We start from the raw sequence: 23832 nt of genomic DNA on the forward strand, positions 1-23832 counted from the left end.
CTCCTAGGAATTTACCCTAAGAATGCAGGAGCCCAGTTTGAAAAAGACATATGCACCCCTATGCTTACTGCAGCACTATTTACAGTAGCTAAGAAATGGAAGCCACCTAAGTGTCCATCAGTAGATGAATGGATAAAGAAGATGTAGTACACATACACAGTGGAATATTATTCAGCCATAAGAAGAAAACAAATCCTACCATTTGCAACAACACAGATGGAGCTAGAGGGTATTATGCTCAGTGAAATAAGCTAGGTGGAGAAAGACAAGTGCCAAATGATTTCATTTATCTGTGGAGTATAAGAACAAAGAAAAAACTGAAGGAACAAAACAGCAACAGACTCAGAACCCAAGAATGGACTAACAGTTACTAAAGGGAAAGGGACTGGGGAGGATGGGTGGGAAGGGAGGGAGAAAGGGAATAAGGGGCATTACGATTAGCACACATAATGTACGGGGGTGCACAGGGAAGGTAGTATAGCACAGAGAAGACAAATAGTGACTCTATAGTATCTTACTATGCTGATGGACAGTGACTGTAATGGGGTATGTGGTACAGACTTGATAATGGGGTGAATCTAGTAACCACAATGTTGCTCATGTGATTGTATATTAATGATACCAAGATAAAATAAATAAATAATATGTCCTAATCCACAGTGACAGAAAATAGAGTGGTTGTTGCAAAGGCAATGGTTAGGAGACAGGACAAAACACAATGGACCACAGGGGAATCTTCTGAGGTAATGAAAATGTTCTTTATCTACATTTGTCAAAATTCACTGAACCATGCACTTGCAGTGGGTGAATTTTACTGTATATAAATTATACTTCAATAAAGCTAATTTAAAAATGCAAACACACACACACACAGATGGATACTACTACCATGGCTGAAGAAGACTGACAAGAGCTGCTAGAATTCTAATGCACTGGAGGTCTCCAGACCTATTTGGCAGAGTCTTAAATAGCTAAATGACATAATGCATATGACACCATAATTCCATTGATACAATAGTATGGTTAAGTCTAAAAAACAATGTTAAGTAAAAGAAACCAGATATAAAAGGACACATAATGTTTCCTATTATTTGAAATTTCAGAATAGACAAAACTAATATTACAGTTAATATACATTAGAATAGTGGTTATCTCTGGTGGAGTGCTGACTACAAAGGGCCCAAAGGAACTTTTGGAGGTGACAGAAGTGTTCTGTATTTGAGTGATGGTTGCAGGGATGTTTACTTATGTTCACATTTATAAAGTTGTGTACTTAAGTCATTTTAACTAAATGTAAATTTCACCTCAATAAAGCACTGTTACTATGAAAAAAAACCTAATGAACACTGGAGTGCAGTAAAAATTTGAATTTTGAAAAAACTATTTTTAAAGCAAAAAATAAAAATAACAGAAGTTGCTTAAAACTCAAAATTTTAACATCTCTCCTAGTAACCATGTTTTAAAAATATAACTATCATAATAAACTACCTTTCATATAACTGTGATACATAATTTATAATCACCAAAATTCAGAACTTACCAGTGAAGGAGTACTGAAATTAATTTCTTCAAAGCAGCCATCAAACATTAAACTAAATGTGGGATCTGTACGGGGAAAAATTTTTTTTTTTAATATTTAGACCAGCTAAGTTATTTTTTTCAGTTATATTTTGTGAAGATATTCTATATTTAATCAGTAATGAAAATAAAATATGCAAATTATAAATCATTAAGGACCTGAATTTCTATCTCGACCTAAAGTAAATATGATCTTTTAATTAAACTATCTAACTTGTGATTAATGATTCTTATTGATATTTTTAGAGTATAATCACTAACTCAAATGGACCATTGATCTGTAAGTGGAGTCTAATATAAACACATTTTCTGATGGAAATCCATAGCCAATATATTCTACTGAATATCTACAATGAAAAACATTAGAAAACATTATTACAATATTTATAATAAAAATAAGAAATTGTATGAGTTTTAAAATTAAACATTGAATGGGAACTATTAGAACTAGGGACTACCTTAGCTAAAATATGCAATAACCCATATGGAAGTGTTATCAGGGATTAAGGAATGGCTAAATTCAATGTCAAGGAACTGTAGAAAGGCTGGGTTGCATATAAAATTTTGACCAGTTAATAAGGTTTGGCGACCTAATTACAGGTGTGAGGAAAAGGCAAAGACAAGGGTCTGTTATGTTCCTGACCACCAAACCTCTTCACTGGCTAGTCCATAAATCTATCTACATTCTAGGCTGCTGTCACTTTCATAAATAACTAATTCAACATAAGTGACTCAAAGGAGTATCTATTTTTAGTCACTGCTATTTGCAAGGTAATATATTATTTTTATAATTATTCAAGGCTGCAAATCAATAGCAAATTTGATTAAATATTAGTTTAAAAAATAACTGAGGACACTCCTCATTTAAAAAAAAAAGACTTCATTTATAGATGAATTTTAAAGAATATTTCTAACTAAAATTAGAAGCTTTCCCAAAATACTTAACCAAAAGTAATTAATTGTACTCATTGTTACCTACCACTTGTAGTAAGGATTACAGGTCTTTTAGTTGTTGCCATGAATGTTTTGATTGCATTCAAAAAGCCAGCATCTTCTTCAAAAATGACATCAACCTAAGAACCATTTATTAGAGTATTAATGCACTGAGCAACATCACACTTCCTGAACATCACTCATGTATATGTGTAATAGGTATGTCTATTAGTGACAAAATTTATGAGTTTATGAAAAGTATGAATTTAGCCCATGCTGGAAGGTTACTTCTTACACTATCAAAAGAATAAAAAATTATCAAGCATTAAAACAAAAGAAATGCAGTCACTTGTAGATGAATGAGTCAGAATAGTTTCTATAATCATTAAACAATAACTAAGAACACCAAACTGCATTAATCACCTTTCTGAAAAATTCTTCCATAGTTGACAGTTTCATTAGCTTTAGTTTCAAATAGATACAAGTATTCCTGACTTTTTTGGCCATTTTACAATACTTTATAGTTAACACATACAATAATCTATAGGATAAATTTTTGTCATGAGATACCATGAATGCACACCTCTGTAAGCCTACCTCTTCAAAAAGAATGAGAGATGTTGCATTTTTCCTGTTGGGTTCCTCAGGTCCAAATTCTCTGACATTTGAATTAGTTGTGTTTATAGACTTAGTCTTAATAATTTGCTTCTGTTCAAAAGATTTGATTCCTGCATAAGTAAAATATTAGTATTTTAGATAAAAATCAATTTTTAGTAGGACACTGGATATTTCCACAGAAGAAACTCAAACTGAAATCCCCTATCAAAACTGAAGAGAGAGGAGAAAAGACGGCGGCGTAAGAAGTGAGGCAGAAACCTCTTCCCAAAATCACATAAAACATGAAAATACAGCAAATACAACCAATCCTGAAAAAGTGACCTGAAGACAGCAGAACAGACAGCCTACATCTAGTGAAAAAGAAAAGACCTCACAGAAAAGGGTAAAGTAGCAAATCCATGATCCAGCAGGACCCAAGCCCTCCCCCAAACCCAGCCCACAGACGGAAGGGAAACAGAGCAGGGATGGAGTAGAAGCCCAGGACTGCTTAACGCCCAGCCCTGGAGATCTGCTCCAGGAGCACAAACCCCCATTGCATGGTGCTCTAGAGATTAGTGGGGTTGGTAAGCAAAAACAAGCGGGATATTTTGACAGACTGAGATTCCAGCTGCTTGTGGAGAACAGCTATGGAATACCAGCACCCCTGGGACAAAAGAAAGGTGGGTAGTTTGAAGGACTTCCTAGCAGCGAGAGGGGTACTAAAGGAGCAAAAGAGCTCGCTGCTCAGGAGAAAGGGCAGGTAGACAAAGCCTTCCTGGCACGCTCAGCACAGCAGGTTGAGAACTCTCAGGAGCTCCAGACACTCCATCCCCCTGGCTGGCAACTGCACCAAGGCCCCCCATCACAGTAGGCAGCCTGCCGCTCCTTCCTCACAGCAGGTGCCAGTCCCACTCACCTGCCACCGCTGCCATTGCACAAGGCCAACCAGAGAGCAGCCATGCCCATGGCAGCTACAGGGGTGTAGCACAGAGGCTCCTCCCTCTATACACAACCCACTAGACCTGGCAGTGAAAGCAGGTGACACAGCCTGGAAGGCAGGAAACCCTCCCAACCAAGCTTTTTCCTCCCAGCAGGCCCCAGTTCAGCTTGAGTAAAAAAGACCCCTGCCATTGCAGCAGGTGCAAGGCACCTCCAGAGAGTACAGCTTCTGGGCACTAGAGGGAGCTGCTATACAAAGTTATTACTCCATAGGTAACACTAAAAAAATGAAGCGGCAACGGAATATGGTCCAAACAAAATTACAAGAAAAAAATGCCAGAAAGAGAGCTTAGTGAAATAGAATCACCAATCTTCTTCACAAAGATTTCAAAATAAAAGTCATAAACATGTTCACAGAGCTACAGAAAAATATTCAAGATCTCAAGGAGGACTTCAAGAAAGAGAAAGAAACTTTGAAAAATGCAGTATCTTAAATAAAACATAAAATGGAGGGATTTAAAAGTAGGTTATATGAGGTAAAGGAGACAGTAAATGAAATAGAAATTAGAGAACAGGAAAACAAAGAAGCTGAGGAACAGAGAGAAAAACAGGATCTCTAGGAATGAAAGAATAGTAAGAGAGCTGTGTGACCAAACACAAAGGAACAATATTCATATTATAGGGGTACCAGAAGAAGAGAGAAAAAGGGACAGAAAGTCTCTTTGAAGAAATACTTGTTGAAAACTTTCCCAATCTGGGGAAGGAAATAGTCGCTCAGGTTATGGAGGTGCAGAGATCTCCCAACACAAGGAACCCTAGGAAGACAACACCAAGACATTTAATAATTAAAATGGCAAAGATAAAGGACAAGGAGAGAGTACTGAAAGCTGCCAGAGAAAGAAAAAGATCACTTATAAGGGAAACCCCATCCAGTTATCAGCAGACTTCTCAGCAGAAACCTTACAGACAAGAAAGAAGTGGCATGATATATTTAATGCAATAAAACAGAAAGGCCTCGAACCAAGAATACTCTACCCAGCAAGATTATCATTTACATTCAAAGGAGGGATTAAACAATTTCCAGAGAAGCAAAAGTAGAGGAAATTCACCAACAGACCATCTCTACAGGGTATCTTGAAGGGTCTGCTTTATATGGAAGTGCTCCTAATGCTAAAGAGCTGTCACCAGAGAAAATAAAATCACAGCAAAGGAAGTAGACCTATTAATTACTAAGCAAATACAAAATTAAATCAACTACTCAGAAAGTTCATCAAGGAACACACAGAGTACAGAATATGACACCAAATATATAAAGAGTGGAGGAGGAAGAAGAAGGAGAGAAAAAAAAAAACCTTTAGATTGTGTCTGAAATAGTGTAATAAGCGACTTAAGATAGACTGTTAGATAGTAAAGAAGCTGCCCTGAACCTTTGGTAACCACAAATCTAAAGCCTACAGTGGCAAAAACTATATATCATTTGATAACCACCCTAAATGTAAGTGGACTGAATGCACCAATCAAGACAGAGAGTTACAGAATGGATAAAAAAAACAAGAACCATCTATATACTGCCTACAAGAGACTCACTTCAAACCCAAAGACATATACAGACTAAAAGTGAAGGGATGGAAAAAGATATTTCATGCAAATAATAGGCAGAAAAAAGCAGGCGTAGCAGTACAACATCGATTTCAAAACAAAGAAAGTAACAAGAGACAAAGAAGGACATTACATAATGATAAAGGGGTCAGTCCAACAAGAGGATATAACCATTATAAATACCTATGCATCCAATATAGAAGCACCTAAGTATCTGAAACAAATACTAACAGAATTAAAGGGGGAAACAGAATGCAACGTATTCACCATGCACTCTGAAAGACACATCAACCAGACAGAAAATAAGCAAGGATACAGGCACTCAACAACACATTAGAACAGATGGACCTAACAGATGTCTACAGAACACTCCACTCAAAAGCAGCAGGATACACATTCTTCTTAAGTGCACATGGAACATTTTCCAGAATAGATCACATAGTAGGCCACAAAAAGAGCCTCAACAAATTCAGAAAGATTGAAATTATGCCAACCAGCCTCTCAGACCACAAAGGTATGAAACTAGAAATAAATTATGCAAAGAAAAAAAAAAGCCCACAAACACATAGAGGCTTAACAACACATTCCTAAATACTCAATGGATTAATGACCAAATTAAAACAGAGATTAAGCAATATATGGAGACAATGAGAGCAACAACTCAACAGTCCAAAATCTGCAGGATGCAGCGAAGGCAATTCTAAGAGGAAGAAACAAGAACAGTCCCAGATGAACAGTTAAAACTCACAATTAATGAAACAAGAAAAAGAAGAACACGAGGCCCAAAATCAGTAGAAGGAGGGGCATAATAAAGATCAAAACAGAAATAAATAAAATTGAGAAACATAAAACAATAGGAACAATCAATGAAACCAAGAGCTGGTTCTTTGAGAAAATAGGCAAAATAGATAAACCCCTAGCCAGACTTATCAGGAAAAAAAAGGGAGTATATACACACAAACAGGCTAAGAAATGAAAAAGGAAAAATCACTATGGACACCATGAAAATAAAGAATTACTAGGAATACTATAAAAAATTATATGCCAACAAATTGGATAGCCTAGAAGAAATGGACAACTTACTAGAAAAATACAACCTTCCAAGACCGACCCAGGAAGAAACAGAAAATCTGAACAGGCCAATTATCAGCAATGAAATTGAATTGGTAATAAAAAAACTACCTAAGAACAAAAAAGCTGGCCCAGATGGCTTCATGCTGAATTTTATGAAACATTTAGAAAAGACCTAATATCCATCCTCCTTAAAGTTTTCCAAAAAGTAGAAGAGGGAATACTTCCAAACTTATTCTATGAGGCCAGCATCACTCTAATACCAAAATAAGACAAACACCACAGAAAAAGAAAATTACAGACCACTACCCCTGAATAACATAGATGCAAAAATATTCAACAAAACATTAGCAAACCAAATTCGACAATACACCAAAAAGATCATCCATCATGACTAAGTGGGATTTATTCCAGGGATGCAAGGATGGTACAATACTCAAAAATCAATCAACATCATACACCACATCAACAAAAAGGACAAAAATCACATGATCATCTCCATAGATGCTGAAAAATCATTTGACAAAACTCAACATCCATTCATGATAAAAACTCTCAACAAAATGAGTATAGAGGGCAAGTAGCTCAACATGAGTAAGGCCTATATGACAAACCCACAGCCAACATCATACTTAACAGTGAAAAGCTAAAAGCTTTTTCTCTAAAATCAGGAACAAGACAAGGATACCCACTCTCCCCATTTTTATTCAGTATAGTACTGGAGGTCCTAGCCATGGCAATCAGACAACACAAAGAAATAAAAGGTACCCAGATTGGTAAGGAAGAAGTTAAACTGTAACTGTTGGCAGATGACATGATACTGTACATAGAAAACCTTAAAGAATCCACCAAAAACTACTAGAATAACTGAATTCAGCAAAGTTTCAGGATACAAAATTAATACATAGAACTCTGTTGCAGTCCTATATACTAACAATAAACTATCAGAAAGAGAAATCAGGAAAATAACTCCATTTACAATTGCATCAAAAAGAATAAATACTTAGGAATAAACATAACCAAGGAGGTGAAAGACCTATACTTTGAAAACCACAAGACCCTCATTAGAGAAATTAAAGACACAAATGGAAATACATCCCATGTTTCACGGATACGAATTAATATTGTCAAAATGGCCATTCTGCCTAAAGCAATCTACAGATTCAATGCAATCCCTATCAAAATACCAACAGCATTCTTCAATGAACTAGAACAAATAGTTCTAAAATTCATATGGAACCACAAAAGACCCTGAATAGCCAAAGCCATCCTGAGAAGGAAGAACAAAACTGGAGGGATTACGCTTCCCGACTTCCAGCTCTACTACAAAGCCACAGTAATCAAAACAATTCGGTACTGGCACAAGAACAGACCCATAGATCAATGGAACAGAACACAGCACAGATATAAACCCACACATATATGGACAAATAATATATGATAAAGGAGCCATGGATACACAATGGGGAAATGACAGCCTCTTCAACAACTGGTGTTGGCAAAACTGGACAGCTACATGTAAAAGAATGAAACTGGATTATTGTCTAACTCCATATACAAAAGTAAACTCGAAATGAACCAAAGACCTGAATGTAAGTCATGAACCCATAAAACTCTCAGAAGAAAACACAGGCAAAAATCTCTTGAATATAAACATGAGCAACATTTTCCTGAATGCATCTCCTTGGGAAAGGAAAACAAAAGCAAAAATGAACAAATGGAACTACATGAAACTAAAAAAGCTTCTGTACAGCAAAGGACACCATCAGCAAAACAAAAAGGCACCCTACAGTATGGGAGAATATACTCGTAAATGACATATATAATAAAGGATTAACATCCAAAATATATAAAGAACTCACATGCCTCAAGATGCAAAAAGCAAATAATCTGATTAAAAAATGGGCAGAGGATATGAATGGACACTTCTCCAAAGGAGAAATTCAGATGGCCAACAGGCACATGAAAAGATGCTCCTCATCGTTAATTATCAGGGAAATGCAAATTAAAACCACAATGAGATATTCCCTCACACCAGTTAGGATGGCTAACATAGAAAAGACTAAGAACAACAAAAGCTGGCAAGGATGCAGAGAAAAAGGAACCCTCCTACACTGTTGGTGGGAATGTGAATTAGTTCAAGCATTGTGAAAGCATTATGGAGATTCCTCAAAAAACTAAACATAGAAATACCATTTGACCTAGGAATTTCACTCCTAGGAATTTACCTGAAGAAAACAAGCTCTGATTCAAAAAGACATATGCACCACTATGTTTATCACAGCACTACTTACAATAGCCAAGATATGGAAACAACCTAAGTGTCCATCAGTAGATAAATAAAGAAGATGTGGTACATATACACAGTGGAATACTATTCTACCAGAAGAAGAAAACAAATCCTACAATTTACAACAACATGGATGGAGCTGGAGGGGATTATGCTTAGTGAAATTAGCCAGGTGGAGAAAGACAAATACCAAATGATTTCACTCATTTGTGGAGTATAACAACAAAGCAAAACTGAAGGAACAAAAGGAGCAGCAGACTCACAGACTCCAAGAAGGGACTAGGGGTTACCAAAGGAAAGGGACTGGGGAGGGTGGATGGGGAGGGAGGGATAGGGGATTAAGGGTCATTGTAATTAGCACATACAATATAGGTGGGTCACAGGAAAGGCAGTATAGCATGGAGAAGACAAGTGATGACTCTAAAGCATCTTACTACATTGATAGACTGTGACTGCAATGGGGGGGTGAGGACTTGATAATACGGGTGAATGTTGAAACCACCATATTGTTCATGTGAAACCTTCATAAGATTGTATATATCAATTATACTTTAATTAAAAAAATAAAACTGAAACAGAATATCAAAACACTTATATGCAGGACCTTCCACATAGCTGAGGTTTAATAAATAACATTCTGGTGAATTTTGATCATGAAATATGACCACATTTTTATGTATCATAGTCACTAAGAAATGTCATATTTACTGTGCTAATTTAATATCTTACCTTTATTATTTTCCAGAAGGGCTCCTGTTTTTTCATTATTTCTTGTCTTGGAAGACACTTTAAAATAATTTGCCAAAGTTTTAGGTGGAAGTGTTCGCTTTGGTCCACTACTTTGTGATGACGGTGGAGGAAGTTTCCTTGGTGATGAAACAGCTTTCTTAGGGGAGTTTAATTTTTCTGCCAAAAACAAATTGCACTTAAAGATAAATAATCTAAAAATTAAATAGATGGCAAGGTTGAGTTATCCACAGTCTATGTTTCTCTTACCAGCTAAAAACTGATACCAAAATTTTCTTTCATTCTTTCAAATATTCTATACATGCAAATATATAACAGCGTTATTACAATTATTCTACTAGTAGAGAACATAAAGCCAGTCATTTGGAAAAGATATTCTTTGCTAAAGAAACACATTCTTGAAGCAAATAATGTTCATAATCTCTCCATTCACTTTCTCTACATCTGCTTAAGGTCAAAAGAGGCTGGAGAAAACATGGTAACAGTACATAGTGAGCATATTTTGATATTTTCCAGCTTCAGCTTAGCTATATAGTAAATTGACATTGCAAGGAAATAATATGTTTTTCTATAGATGCTATGGAGGATGGATACAAAGTTAAAAAATAAATGGTTGATCTCCACCGTCCAGAAGCTCTATGGCACCCAGCAGTTATTCCAGAGTATGTCCTTTTCTCCCCACTGGGTACTCTGATTCAGTCCTCACATGTGCTAATTACCTTACAGTCTTGATGGAACAGGATCTTCATGTACCATCATACATGCACAATTCAATGACTGTGTCTTACTCTTTTTTTGCACCCCTGTATTACCACAGAGCTTATCACATCCCTTGCATATTATAGGTGTTTGGAAAACTTATTGAAAATTTTGAAAAACTACCACAGACATCAGTATCATTTCATAGAAACAGAGCATTTTAATATCACAAAAGTCTCATAATCTTAAAATAAAAAAATATTTCTTTATATTGTATAGATTTCAATTTATAAAAAAAGAAAACAATATTTTGTCCTTATTTTTCTAATTTTGTCATAGACTAAGGATCGCTTGATCGTGGACTGGCATCAGCCCAAAGACTGGTTTTAGAAAATTCATGTCAGTTTTTATTTTTAGGTATGTACTTGGTTAAATTTTATCAATCTATTCTTTTTAAAGGATTTTCTACCAAAAGAATCAACTCCTTGGAAAACTACTTAATTCTAGGTTCAGGACATCTTAACAAGGCAGAAAGCAAGGAAAAGATCAAACATTACTGGGTCTATGTCAAAAGGACACAGCCAGTTAGAATGATTTCCTCCTGGCCAAAGATGAGATAATGAGAAAGTAATACTTCTGGCCAAACTACAGACTCGACTACGCCATCTGAAATAACCACAAACACGGAAACTAATAAATGAAACAATGCTTTTTAAGACTTTGGACTTCATGGCACAAAGAACAGTGATACCAGAGAGGCAAGAACCCAACCCAGGAACCCTGCGGAGTGTCTTCGTATCGCCTCAAGACCTGCCAGGCCGCAGGGAAGAGGGAGAATCCAGTCCAGATTTCCCCGAGTTGAGGAGACTGAAGTAGGAAGCCAGGGAAGCCAAGGCAGAGTTCATAGGGCAGAGTATCAGAGAGCTGCACAGAGAGCTCCAAAAATTTGCAAACAGACCTGCTCAAGTTCTCAATTGAGTAATGATCAGTGAAGGATCAGAGAAAACAATCTCTGAGGCTCCCAGAGAGCTGGGAATAGTTCCTCTTCCCACTAAACACAGTGACAAACTTAATAATTAATGGGGCACTGAATAGAGTATTCAGAGGGTTTTGCCTAAGTAATGGGGCAAAATTAGTCCTAGACTAAATGCTCCTATAGTCTCACATCAGATAGTATAAAAGACCTGAAAAGATCAAACTGTTTTTAAGTAACTTAACATCCCAGAATAAAGTTCAGGAATAGTTGGATAAAGAATACAGAAATAGCCAGCACCCAACAAGATAAACTGCACAAAGCCTGACATCCAACCAAAATTATCAGGCACCCAAAAAAGCTGGAAAACACAATCTATAATGAGGTTAAAAAAAAAAAAATCAGTCAAGTGAAACCAACTCAGAAATGATACAGATGATAAGAATTAGTAGACAAGAACACTAAACAGTTATTTTAACTGTATTTCATATGTTCAAAATCTACAGGAAAGATTGGGTATGGTAACACAGAAGATGTAAAGACCCCAATCAAGCTTCTAGAAATGAAACTACAATGTGTGAAATGAAAAACAAAAAACAAAAAAAGACTGGGCGGTGCTAACAGCATACTAGATATTGCAGAAGATAAGGTTTGTGAACTTGAATAAAGTGTAATAGAAGCTATCCAAAATGAAACACAAAGAAGAAAATAGACTGAAAAACTGAACAAGTAATCAGTGAATTGTGCAAAAACTAAAATATATATAGTTGGAGTTGACAAAGAAGGGGAGGAAGGCAGAAAAAAAATATCTGAAGAGAAAACAAGTGTTGGTAAGGATGTGGAAAAAAGCAAACCTTTGTATACTTTTAGTGGGAACATAAATTAGTATAGCCATTCTGGAAAATAATATGGAGGCTCCTCAAAAAATTAAAAATAGATCTACCATGCAATCCAGCAACTTCACCTCTGGAAACATACCCAAAGGAAATGAAAACAGCATATCAGGGAGGTATATGCACTCCCATGTTTATTGCAGCATTACTCACAAGAGCCAAGGCATGGAAACAACCTAAGTGCCAATCAACAGATGAATGGATAAAGATATTGTGTATATATACAATGGAATATTATTTGGCAATGAGAAAGAAGGACAGACAGCCTGCCATTTAGGACAATATGGATGGAACTTGAGCACATTATGCTAACAAGCTAAGTCAAGTACTTACCTGTAATATATGGTATCACTTATATGTGGGACCTTAAAAAGACCAAACTCATAAAAAAAGAGAGTAAAATGGTGATTAACAGGGGACTCTGTGGGAGGAAAGGATACATGTTGTTTAAGAGTACAGACTTGAAATGAGAACTACGTAAATCCTACAAACCTAATGCACAATATAGTGAATATAAACAATAATATATTATAATCATTAAACTTCCTAAGAGACCATAAACTATTCCAACCATTAAAAAGAAATTATAATTATGTAACATGATAGAGGTGCTAATTATCAACAGTGGCAAACATATTGCAATATATAAATGTATCAAATTAACATGTACATCTTCAATCCACACAATGTTATACGTCAAACATACTTCAGTTAAAAAATACAATGGTTGGAACTTTCCCAAGTTTGATAAACCATACATCCAAGAAGCTCAACAAAACCCCAAGCACATAAAACATGAAGAAAACTATACCAAAGCACATCATAGTCAGAATTGTTTAAAACCATTGACAAAGAGGAACATTTTTAAAGCAGCAAAGAACAATGAACACAAAGGATTGAAACACATTAAATATATACACAAATCCATTAGTCCATAATAACACTAAGAAAAAAATTAAACTACATAAAAACTCATTGATTGGCTTCAGAAGATTACTATGACACTATTACTCAAAGAACTGATAAATAAAAGGAAGGATGAAGCATTTCTCCTGTCTTGCCGGTACAAACTGTATTTTAAAGTATGATGAGGAACAGTGATACTTAGAATTCTAACTAATAAACTCAGAAAGGCTGAGTGAATTATAAAATTGCCAATTTTTAACCCTTAGTCTACTAGACAAAGATCATTAATGGCTGCAAAATACCATTGGATAAGGGAGTGATGGGGAAATTTTTATAATGGATGGATTAGACGGAAAACAACTGAACTCATCAATCAACTATAATATCACTAAAAGTGGGGTAACCGGTCCTTATGTATCTCCTATGATGCCATAGGAGGTACACAGCCCTGCCTATGCAGGTATGCTAGCCCCCAAACAGAACCTGAATCTAATCAAGCCCACAGATCCAACTGCCAGTTTACAAAACATACAGGGAAGAGGAATATATTAACTGATACCAGGGAGATACAATCAGCCAAATCCAGAATGTGAGAAATTTTATGACAAATGACCCATGTTCTTCAACAAATAAATGGTATGAAAAGAAAGGATGAGAGAATTGCTATATTAAGAGAAACTTAGGGGACATTAATCAAATGTAAGGTATGGAACTTGTTTGGATCCTGATTTGAACAAACCATTTGAAACAACAGAAAACTGAAATCAGATTGTATATTAGATCAAACCAAGGTATGTAGTTAATTTTGTTAGGTCTGATTATGATACTGTGGTTATGCTTTTTAAAAAGTTCCTATCAGTTAGATACCTTTTGAATAACATATGGGTAAATTATATGATGGTCTTGACATGTTTTAAAACATTTCCAGAAGAAAATTTAAAAGGCACATGTATGTGTAGAAAAAGACAAAAACAAATGGCCAGATGCTGATTATTAGCATTCTTTTCTTATACTTTATTTTTAAAAAGTATAACTAAGGAAAATAATTTACTTACTTGGTGACTTGCCTACATTGTAGCTGCTAAAAAAACAAGGTTTTTGTGAATTTACACCTTGTTTGTCTACTTGATGGGACTGAGTAGCTTCCTTCAGTTGAGACAGAATTTGTCTACCACTGCGCTGAGAAGAGGCATTCACTTCAAATATCTAAAATATATGAAGAAAAGGCAGAACAGTTCATGTTTTTTTTTAGTTCAAGGAAAATGATTACATTAACTTACTTCCACTGTCCTTATTACTGACCTTAAATCCAAGCTCCTGAGCACAAGCATAAACTGCAGCAGTTTTCCCCACTCCTGTTGGCCCTGTTATAAGAACAGTATTGCAAAGATGATTCTCTTCATCTGAGCTGCCTTTAAAATCTCTGTTATCCGATAGATCTGAAAAATTATTCAAATGCATATAAAATGATAATTGCTTATTAGGTAACAATTCTACTTCATAAAACTCAATGGTAAAATATCATAAACTTCTTGCTAATACATAATGGAAATTTAATTTATAAAAAGTAGAAAATCAAATATAAAATACCAATTAGGAAACTTGATAAAAATTTTTAGTTAATCTAACTCTAAAAACGGTCAGTGAAATGGAGGAAATGACTCAGAATACCTTCCTGTTTCTCATCCTTTTTTCCCTTCAAATTCTGTCTTTCTTCCAATTCAGCTCTTCTTTTCCAATCATTCAACCAACTGACAGAGAAAATGTATGTTAATAAAAACAATTTGCAGAACATATACATCTTAGACTGCATGTTAAAATGATTCTTGGGGAAGATTATAGCATAATGTTAGTTTCAGTACTCCATGGTGCTTCTGAATTAACTAAACAGCAAAATATTTTTATACAGGCATGAATATTTTAAAATTAAGTAATTTTTGCCAAAATACACAAGACTATATGTGCAAGGATAATCACTGCAACACTATCCATAAGCCTCCAAAAGTAAAACTGTACATCAGTCGGAGAAAAGATACATTATAGTATACTCACATAAGAAACCAGTACAAAGTAACTATCAAGAACTGAGGGAGAAAAGATACCTAAGATACACTGCTAAGTCTAAGTAGAAGGATTATTACTGCCTGAGTTTGAATTCCAGCTCTACCACTGTCTAGCTGTGTGACCTTAGACAAATAACATATCTAGGCTTCCTTTCTCATCTATGAGATGAAGACAACAGCATTTTTACCCTTATTGTAGTGTTTTAAGAATTAAATAAGCTTCCAGAGAAATACAGATGGTCAACAGGCACATGAAAAGGTGCTCCATGGTGCTAATCATCAGGGAAATGCAAATCAAAACCACAATGAGGTATCACCTCACACCTGTTAGAATGGCCACTATGCAAAAGACAAGAAATAACAAGTGTTGGTGAGGATGTGAAGACAAGGGAACCCTCCTACACTGTTGGTGGGAATGTAAATTGGTACAGCCTCTGTGGAAAGCAGCACAGAAGTTCCTAAAAAAACTAAAAATAGAAATACCATTTGATCCAGTAATTCCACTCCTAGGACTCTACCTGAAAGAAACAAAATCACTGATTTGAAAGATTTATGCACCCCTATGCCTATGGCTGAATTATTTACAATAGCCAAGATATGGAAGCAACCTAAGTGTCCATGAACAGATGCATGGATAAAGAAGACGTGTTACATATACTCAATGGAATATTATTCAGTCATAAAAAAGAAAGAAATTCTGTCATTTGTGACATGGATGGAACTCTAAGGTATTATGTTAAGTGAAATAAGCCAGGTGGAGAAAGACAAATACCATATAAGTTCACTTATTTATGGAATCTAAAAACAAAACAAAACAAAATGAACATAATAGCAGTAGCCTCATAGACACTGAGAAGTGACTGGTGGTTACAATGGGGGAGGGGTTGAGGTGGCTAACTCTGGGGAGAAGAAATGGGAGAAAAGAGGGTATTTACTTTTCTCTTAATTTTTGAAGATTTTACTATGTAATGTATTATACTTTATAACTTCTAGATTTTAATATACATAAAATCAACCAAATAGTAAAACTAGATTCAAAACTATTTCTCAATTGCTTTACAAATTTTACCAACCTATGTAATTTTTTTATAGCTATCTCATTGCCTATGAGTTCACTGGAGTTCTGAGGTTGATACTTTTCTGTCCAAAGCATGTCTTCAATTCCAGAATCTAAAACAAAAAGTAGATATTGAAGCATTTGTTCACTGACGTAAGCACATTCTTAGACATTTACATTATTATTTCACATAACAATAAATATTTATACTTACAAAATGTGAAAAGGGCAATTTCAATCACATTTAAGATTCTTTACATCAAAACTGTTCTCCCTTAAAAGCTAGCCACCATAAAGTCTCATGAGAGTGCAGTACATATTAAAACTTTTAATAACCACTCAAGAAACATAAAATATAAAAAATAATTTGTACCACAGAAAATAATCTATAGAACAAAGGCAGCATGATCTTAGCCTCTTTTGACCAAAGAAACATTAAAATGTCCTACTAAATCAACTTGGTTAAATGGAGATATGCTACACATACAATTGAGAAAATTGAATCTTGTGAAAATAGCAGTTTACTCCAAACTAATCTATACACTAATGCAAAATGAAAACCTCAATGGGATTTGTGAAAATTAAGAGAATCTGTAATTCATTTAGTAGGGTAGATGCATGAAAATAGTTTTTAAAAAAATAAGAGACTTGTACAAAACATAGTCTAAAGCTACGTAAATAGATGAATAAAGCAATTCAAAGTGTACTTCGGAAAAGGTAGGTAACTCAAATGCAAACACGTCAGAAGTAAGTTAAACAGGTGTACAATAATATGTATAGTATAATTCCAGGCTTTTACAAAAGAATGTATATTTTTAGAAGCACAGAAAAATCAAGACCAAACACCAATCTATTAAATGTAGTTATTTGTGGTGACACTAATCAGTGAACTTCCACTTTTTATTTTATATGTAATGTATTGTTTGAATGTTGCAATGAGTATATATTAAAAGAGAAGAAAAAAATGAGAGGCTTAAAAAAAAAAAAGAGTTCTAGTAGTAGAGAGAGCAAATCTAACCTACCTGGCATTTCTGATGTAGATTCTTTGTCATGGTCTAGTATCAGAATATCACAATCTTCTACTGCTTCTCTTTCCACTTCACATGTTATACTCCAAGCAGTTTGTTTCTTCCTGGATGTTTTAGAAAACAGACCTTTGGAAGAGTCTAGCTTTACCCTAGTGGAGTTGTTTCTTTTATCAAGTTCTTCTGGTTTCTCATTTGTCTTTTTTGGACTTTCTGAATATTCATTTGGTTTCTTTCTTTTTGACTTAGAATTTGCTCTTTCCACTCGTTTCCTCTTTGTTTCTTTCTGTTTGACATCGGGCTCTAGTTGTGCACTTTCTATTTGAAGAGTTATAGAAATGCATGTGCTTATTAATCAACAAGGAACAGCTTCTAATATTAAATAAACTTAGTATCACTTCAAAGTATCCATAGTCTTATTACTATAAAATGAAAAAGCAAAAATCAATTGTGGCATACTGAAAGCAAGCTGGATATCTTGCTAGTCAGAATGCCTTTGTACAGCTATGTAAATTAAAATAATCTCATCTAAGGTTTTCCTTCAATGTACGATTGATATTTTAACATAATTAAAGCTGTCTTTGGGTAGACATCTCTAGAAGCTGGCAGGGATTAACACTGCATTGCACAACATGTCTACTTACCTGAACGATGCTCCCTGTCAACCATAAGCAATGTTCTCTCTGTGTTGACCACTTCCAGGAGTGAATGGCTGAGTCTTATCATGTGTTTTAAAAACTGAAATGTTAACGTAAATGATAATATTTGTCACTAACCTTGTTTATGATGACACTCAGAAAGTACCTGGTGCTCAATTCGTTTTTTCAGAAGCAAAGGAAAGTATTTCCTCAAAGAAAATTCAGGATTTGACCATTTAATTTCCTCCAACAAAAGATTTCTGTATTCTTCAGTCAAGTCTTTCCTTCTCCCCATAAACTGCAATAAAGAATAAAACGCTCAATCACAGACCCACTTATGTATTAGTATTAATCACAATACCACCAACTACTTTCTGAGTATAAGAAGTCAGTATCAATGTAGGATTGGCTTTAGTTACTAACTACAACCTTGACAGCAAAGTTGCGTTTGCAATTTTTGAAGGACTTAGTTCTCATTTTTATTGTTCTCTCTTTCAACTAATTGTTGCACATTTCAACTAAACTTTGCACATTTATTAGTTTATAATGCTGACTTGTAAAGTATCTAAATGCACTATATAATTTTCTTTTAAAATTGGCTATCATTAATTCTTAAAATGTTTTTAAAGCTTTAGGAGTATTTAAAAGTGATGTGTAATTCAATTGGGGATTTATTTTTTTAAATTGGACTCTAGAAAAAAATTAACTTTAGTCTACAATAATAGATACACAAGTTTTTTTCCTCTGAAAGATGCAAAGGGAACATCCTACAATGGGCTCTCTAATACTTACCACAACAGCAGAATTACTACTTTTTGAATTTGAATTTAATGTTGAAAATTCACCAAGAGCAATAACACATTTTGAGAGATCTACTACTTTAGTATTCAATTCATTAAGTTTAGTTAAGAGAGGACAAGCAGGTGGTTTCAAATGCCACAGATGGCACCCTAAAGAAAAACAGAAAAACTATCTTAATGATCTTCATTCACACACTATCCGTTTATTGAATGCCAAGATTTCCTCTACCCACACTCCATCCTCAGATAAGTAAGTAAATACTAAAAGACTTAAGTATGCAGTTAACGCAAAAGTACCAAAATTCAAACAAGTACAAGGGAACAAAATCTTCACCTCCAATAGATAAGTATAATAAAAATCAGTCATTCCTCCCAATTGTTAAATATAACCAAATATTAACAACGTTTCTTTTCTTTTTAAATCAACCTAGCTACTCAGGGTAAAATTTCAGGGGCAGTTAGCATTCTGGTTTAAAATTTCAGTTTTGAGGATAGACCTGGATTCAAACCCCCACTCTGTCACTTACTAGCTAGGTAAATGTAAGCAAGGCCCTAAACCTGTTGCTTCATCTATAAAGTGGTGGGGATGACTTATAATACTTAACCTCCTAGAGTCATTTTGGGGATCAAACTAGATATGTATGTAAAGTACTGAGCAAAATGCCAGACAACAGTAAATGTTCAAATAACTTAAGATTTTAAGAGAGAAGTTCTCTGTGTGATGTCCTCATCTGTTCATCTACAAACAGATAAGCTAAGTTTTGCAGTGGCACCCTTGAGAAAATGCGCTTATCAAAATCAGTGATGAAAAGCATAACTAGGGGATTAAAGATGGCAGTGTGAGAGGTGAGACAGAGGGTTCCTCATAAAACCACATATACTATGAAAATATAATTAATACAACTAATTCTGAAAGAGCAACAGGAAAGAGGACTGGGCCAGACTGCATACACCTGGAGAAAAGAGCAGACCTCACAGAACAGGGTAACTTACCAAAGCTGTGGCCCAGTGGGACCCAAGCCCTTCCCCCACTTCAGCTCATGGGTGGGAGAAAGAGAAACAGAGCAGGGAGGGAGTGGAGGCCTGGGGCTGCAGAATATCTAACTCTGGAGATCTGCTCTGGGAGCACAAACCTACATACAATGGTGCTTGCACGATACTCTCATGATTAGGGGGTTGGAAAGTTAAGACAGGCAGAATTCCTGGAGAGACTGGGATTCCAGCCGCTTGTGGAAAGCAAGGATCCATATCCGGCTGCTCTGGGACAAAAGAAAGGCGGGCAGTCTGAGAGACTTCCTAACAAGGATGTCCTTAGCAAGAGGGCTGCTAAAGGGGCAAGGATTGCACAGAGCTTACTGATCAGGAAAAAGGACAGGTAGACAAAATTGTCCAGGTGCACTCTGCCCAGCAGGTTGGGAGCTTTCACAATCTTCAGGTGCTCCAGCTCCCTGGCTGGCTACACAGCTCCAAGGACCCCCTCTGGGATATGCAGCATACTGTGCCTTTCACCCGGCCAGCCCCACCTGGCTTGCAAACCGGCAAACCCTACACTGGTGTTAGGCCAGCCAGAGGGAAGATCTGTCTACAACAACTACAAATGCAAAGCATAGAGGCTTATACCTGTGTGCTCAGTCCACTGGTTCAGGCAGTGGAGACAGACATAGCAGCCGGGAAGCAGGAAACAGCTCTCTCCTTCCCTGAGGCACCAATACCAATCCCCTGCGACCCCTGACATTGCTTCTGGGGCAGAGCAGCTCCAGAGAGTAGAGCTTCTGGGCACTAGAGGGCGCCATATACAAATATGAAATGCCAAAGGAACCTGGTTCAGAGTAAAATTATTAATACAACTCCTGAGAAAGACTTAAATGACATCGACCTCATGAATCTTCCTGAAAGGGACTTCAAAATAAAAATCATTAACATGCTCATGGAGGTAGGAAAGATATTCAAGAACTCAGGAATGCATTCTGGTAGGGGATCCAACCCTTGAAGAGCACAATGGAGGGTATCAAAAGCCGATTAGATATGGTGGAGGAGATGACAAATGTAATAGAAACTAGAGAAGAGGAATACAAAGAAGCTGAGGTACAGAGAGAAAAAAGGATCTCTAAGAATGAAAGAATACTGAGAGAACTGTGTGACCAATCCAAAAGGAACAATATTCGCATTATAGGGGTATCAGAAGAAAAAGAGAGAGAAAAAGGGATAGAAAGTGTCATTGAGGTAATTGCTGAAAACTTCCCCAATCTGGGGAAGGAGATAGTCTCTCAGGCCACAGAAATGCACAGATCTCCCAACACAAAGGACTCAAGCAAGACAACACCAAGACATATAGTAATTAAAATGGCAAAGATCAAGGATAAGGACAGACTGTTAAAAGCAGTCAGAGAGAGAAATAAGATCACATACAAAGGAAAGCCCATCAGGCTATCAACAGACTTCTCAACAGAAACCACACAGACCAGAAGGGAGTTGCATGATATATTTAATGCAATGAAGCAGAAGGGCCTTGAACCAAGATTACTTTATCCAACAAGATTATCATTTAAATTTGAAGGAGGGATTAAACAATTTCCAGATAAACAAAAGCTGAGAGAATTTACCTCCCACAAACCATCTCAACAGGATATTTTGGAGGGACTGCTATAGATGGAAGTGTTTCTAAGGTTGAATAGCTGCCACCACAGGTAATAAAACCACAGTAAAGAAAGTAGAACAGCTAATTACTAAGCAAATGCAAAATTAAATTATCCCCAAAGTCAATCAAGGGATAGACAAAGAGTACAGAATATGATACCTAATATATAAAGAATGGAGGAGGAAGAAAAAGGAGGAGAAAAAAAAAAGAACCTTTAAATTCCATTTGTAATCGCATATTAAGTGAGTTAAATTAGACTGTTAGATAGTAAGGAAGTTAACCTTGAACCTTTGTCTAACTATGAATCTAAAGCCTGCAATGGCAATAAATACATACCTACTGATAATCACCCTAAATGTAAATGGACTGAATGCACCAATCAAAAGACAGAGTCACTGAATGGATAAAAAAAACAAGACCCATCTATATGCTGCCTACAAGAGACTCACTTTTAACCCAAAGACATATACAAACTAAAAGTGAAGGGATGGAAAAAAATATTTTATGCAACTAATAGGGAGAAAAAAGCAGAAGTTGCAGTACTTATATCAAACAAAATAGACTTTTTTTAAAACAAAGAAAGTCACAAGGGACAAAGAAGGACATTACATAATGATAAAGGGGTCAATCCAACAAGAAGATATAACCGTTATAAATATCTATGTGCCCAACACCGGAGCACCTACATATGTGAAACAAATACTAACAAAATTAAAAGGGGAAATAGAATGGAATCCATTCATTCTAGGAGACTTCAACATTCCACTCACTCTGAAGGACAGATCAACCAGACAGAAAATAAGTAAGGACACAGAGGCACTGAATAACACATTAGAACAGATGGACCTAACAGACATCTACAGAACTGTACACCCAAAAGCAGCAGAATACACATTCTTCTCAAGTGCACATGGAACATTTTCAAGCATAGATCATATACTAGGCCACAAAAAGAGCCTTGGTAAATTCAAAAAGATTGAAATTGTACCAACCAGTTTCTCAGACCACAAAGGTATGAAACTAGAAAGAAATTACGCAAAGAAAATGAAAAATCCCACAAACACATGGAGGCTTTACAACATGCTCCTAAATAACCAATGGATCAATGACCAAATAAAAACAGAGATCGAGCAATATATGGAGACAAACGACAACAATAATTCAACACCGCAAAATCTGTGGGAAGTAGTGATGGCTGTGCTGAGAGGAAAGTATATTGCAATACAGGCCTACCTCAGGAAAGAAGAACAATCCCATATGAGCAGTCTAAACTCACAATTAATGAAACTAGAAAAAGAAGAACAAAGGAGGCCCAAAGTCAGTAGAAGGAGGGACATCATAAAGATTAGAGTGGAAATAAATAAAATCGAGAAGAATAAAACAATAGAGTCAATGAAAGCAAGAGCTGGTTCTTCAAGAAAATAAAACAAAATAGATAAAACTCTAGCCAGACTTATCAAGAAAAAAAGAACATCTACACACATAAACAGAATCAGAAATGAGAAAGGAAAAATCATTACGGACACCACAGAAATACAAAGAATATGAGAGAATACTATGAAAAATTAAAGGCTAACAAACTGGATAACCTAGATGAAGTGGACAACTTTCTAGAAAAATACAGCCTTCCAAGGCTGATCCAGAAAGAAACAGAAAATCTGAACAGGCCAATTACCCACAATGAAAATGAACTGGTAATCAAAAAACTACCTAAGAACAAAACTCCTGGACCAGATGGCTTCACTGCTGAATTTTATCAAACATTTAGTGAAGACCTAATACCCATCCTTCTTAAAGTTTTCCAAAGAGTAGAAGAGGAGGGAATACTTCCAAACTCATTCTATGAGGCCAGCATCACTCTAATACCAAAACCAGGCAAAGACACCACAAAAAAAAGAAAATTACAGACCAGTATCCCTGATGAACATACATGCAAAAATACTCAACAAAATATTAGCAAACCGAATTCAAAAATACATCAAAAAGATCATCCATCATGATCAAGTAGGATTTATTCCAGGGATGGTACAACATTTGAAAATCCATCAACTTCATCCACCACATCAACAAAAAGGACACAAATCACACAATCATCTCCATAGATGCTGAAAAAGCATTTGACAAAATTCAACATCAATTCATGATAAAAACTCTCAACGAGTATAGAGGGCAAGTACCTCAACATAATAAAGGCCATATATGACAAACCCACAGCCAACATTATTCTTAACAGCGAGAAGCTAAAAGCTTTTCCTTTAAGATCAGGAACAAGACAAGGATGCGCACTCTCCCACTTCTATTCAACATAGGACTGGAGGTCCTAGCCAAGGCCATCAGACAACACAAAGAAATAAAAGGTATCCAGATTGGCAAGGAAGAAGTTAAA

General features: G+C 35.8%; 1 protein-coding gene across 1 annotated transcript in view; it reads right to left on the reverse strand.

Annotated features, from left to right (window-relative positions):
* Positions 1 to 23832, reverse strand: part of ATAD5 (ATPase family AAA domain containing 5) — a 53250-nt gene that overhangs the window by 8802 nt on the left and 20616 nt on the right. Inside the window, exons 8-18 of the mRNA XM_036914229.2 lie at positions 18801 to 18958; positions 18147 to 18306; positions 17368 to 17688; positions 16362 to 16458; positions 14897 to 14976; positions 14528 to 14664; positions 14281 to 14431; positions 9737 to 9913; positions 3109 to 3239; positions 2558 to 2651; positions 1541 to 1605 (exon numbers count right to left, since the gene is read on the reverse strand). Coding sequence (XP_036770124.2) covers positions 1541 to 1605; positions 2558 to 2651; positions 3109 to 3239; positions 9737 to 9913; positions 14281 to 14431; positions 14528 to 14664; positions 14897 to 14976; positions 16362 to 16458; positions 17368 to 17688; positions 18147 to 18306; positions 18801 to 18958 — 1571 coding nt within the window. The remainder of the gene's footprint in view (positions 1 to 1540; positions 1606 to 2557; positions 2652 to 3108; positions 3240 to 9736; positions 9914 to 14280; positions 14432 to 14527; positions 14665 to 14896; positions 14977 to 16361; positions 16459 to 17367; positions 17689 to 18146; positions 18307 to 18800; positions 18959 to 23832) is intronic.

Source organism: Manis pentadactyla, chromosome 4, assembly GCF_030020395.1.
Source record: "Manis pentadactyla isolate mManPen7 chromosome 4, mManPen7.hap1, whole genome shotgun sequence".
Taxonomy (NCBI): Eukaryota; Metazoa; Chordata; class Mammalia; order Pholidota; family Manidae; genus Manis; species Manis pentadactyla.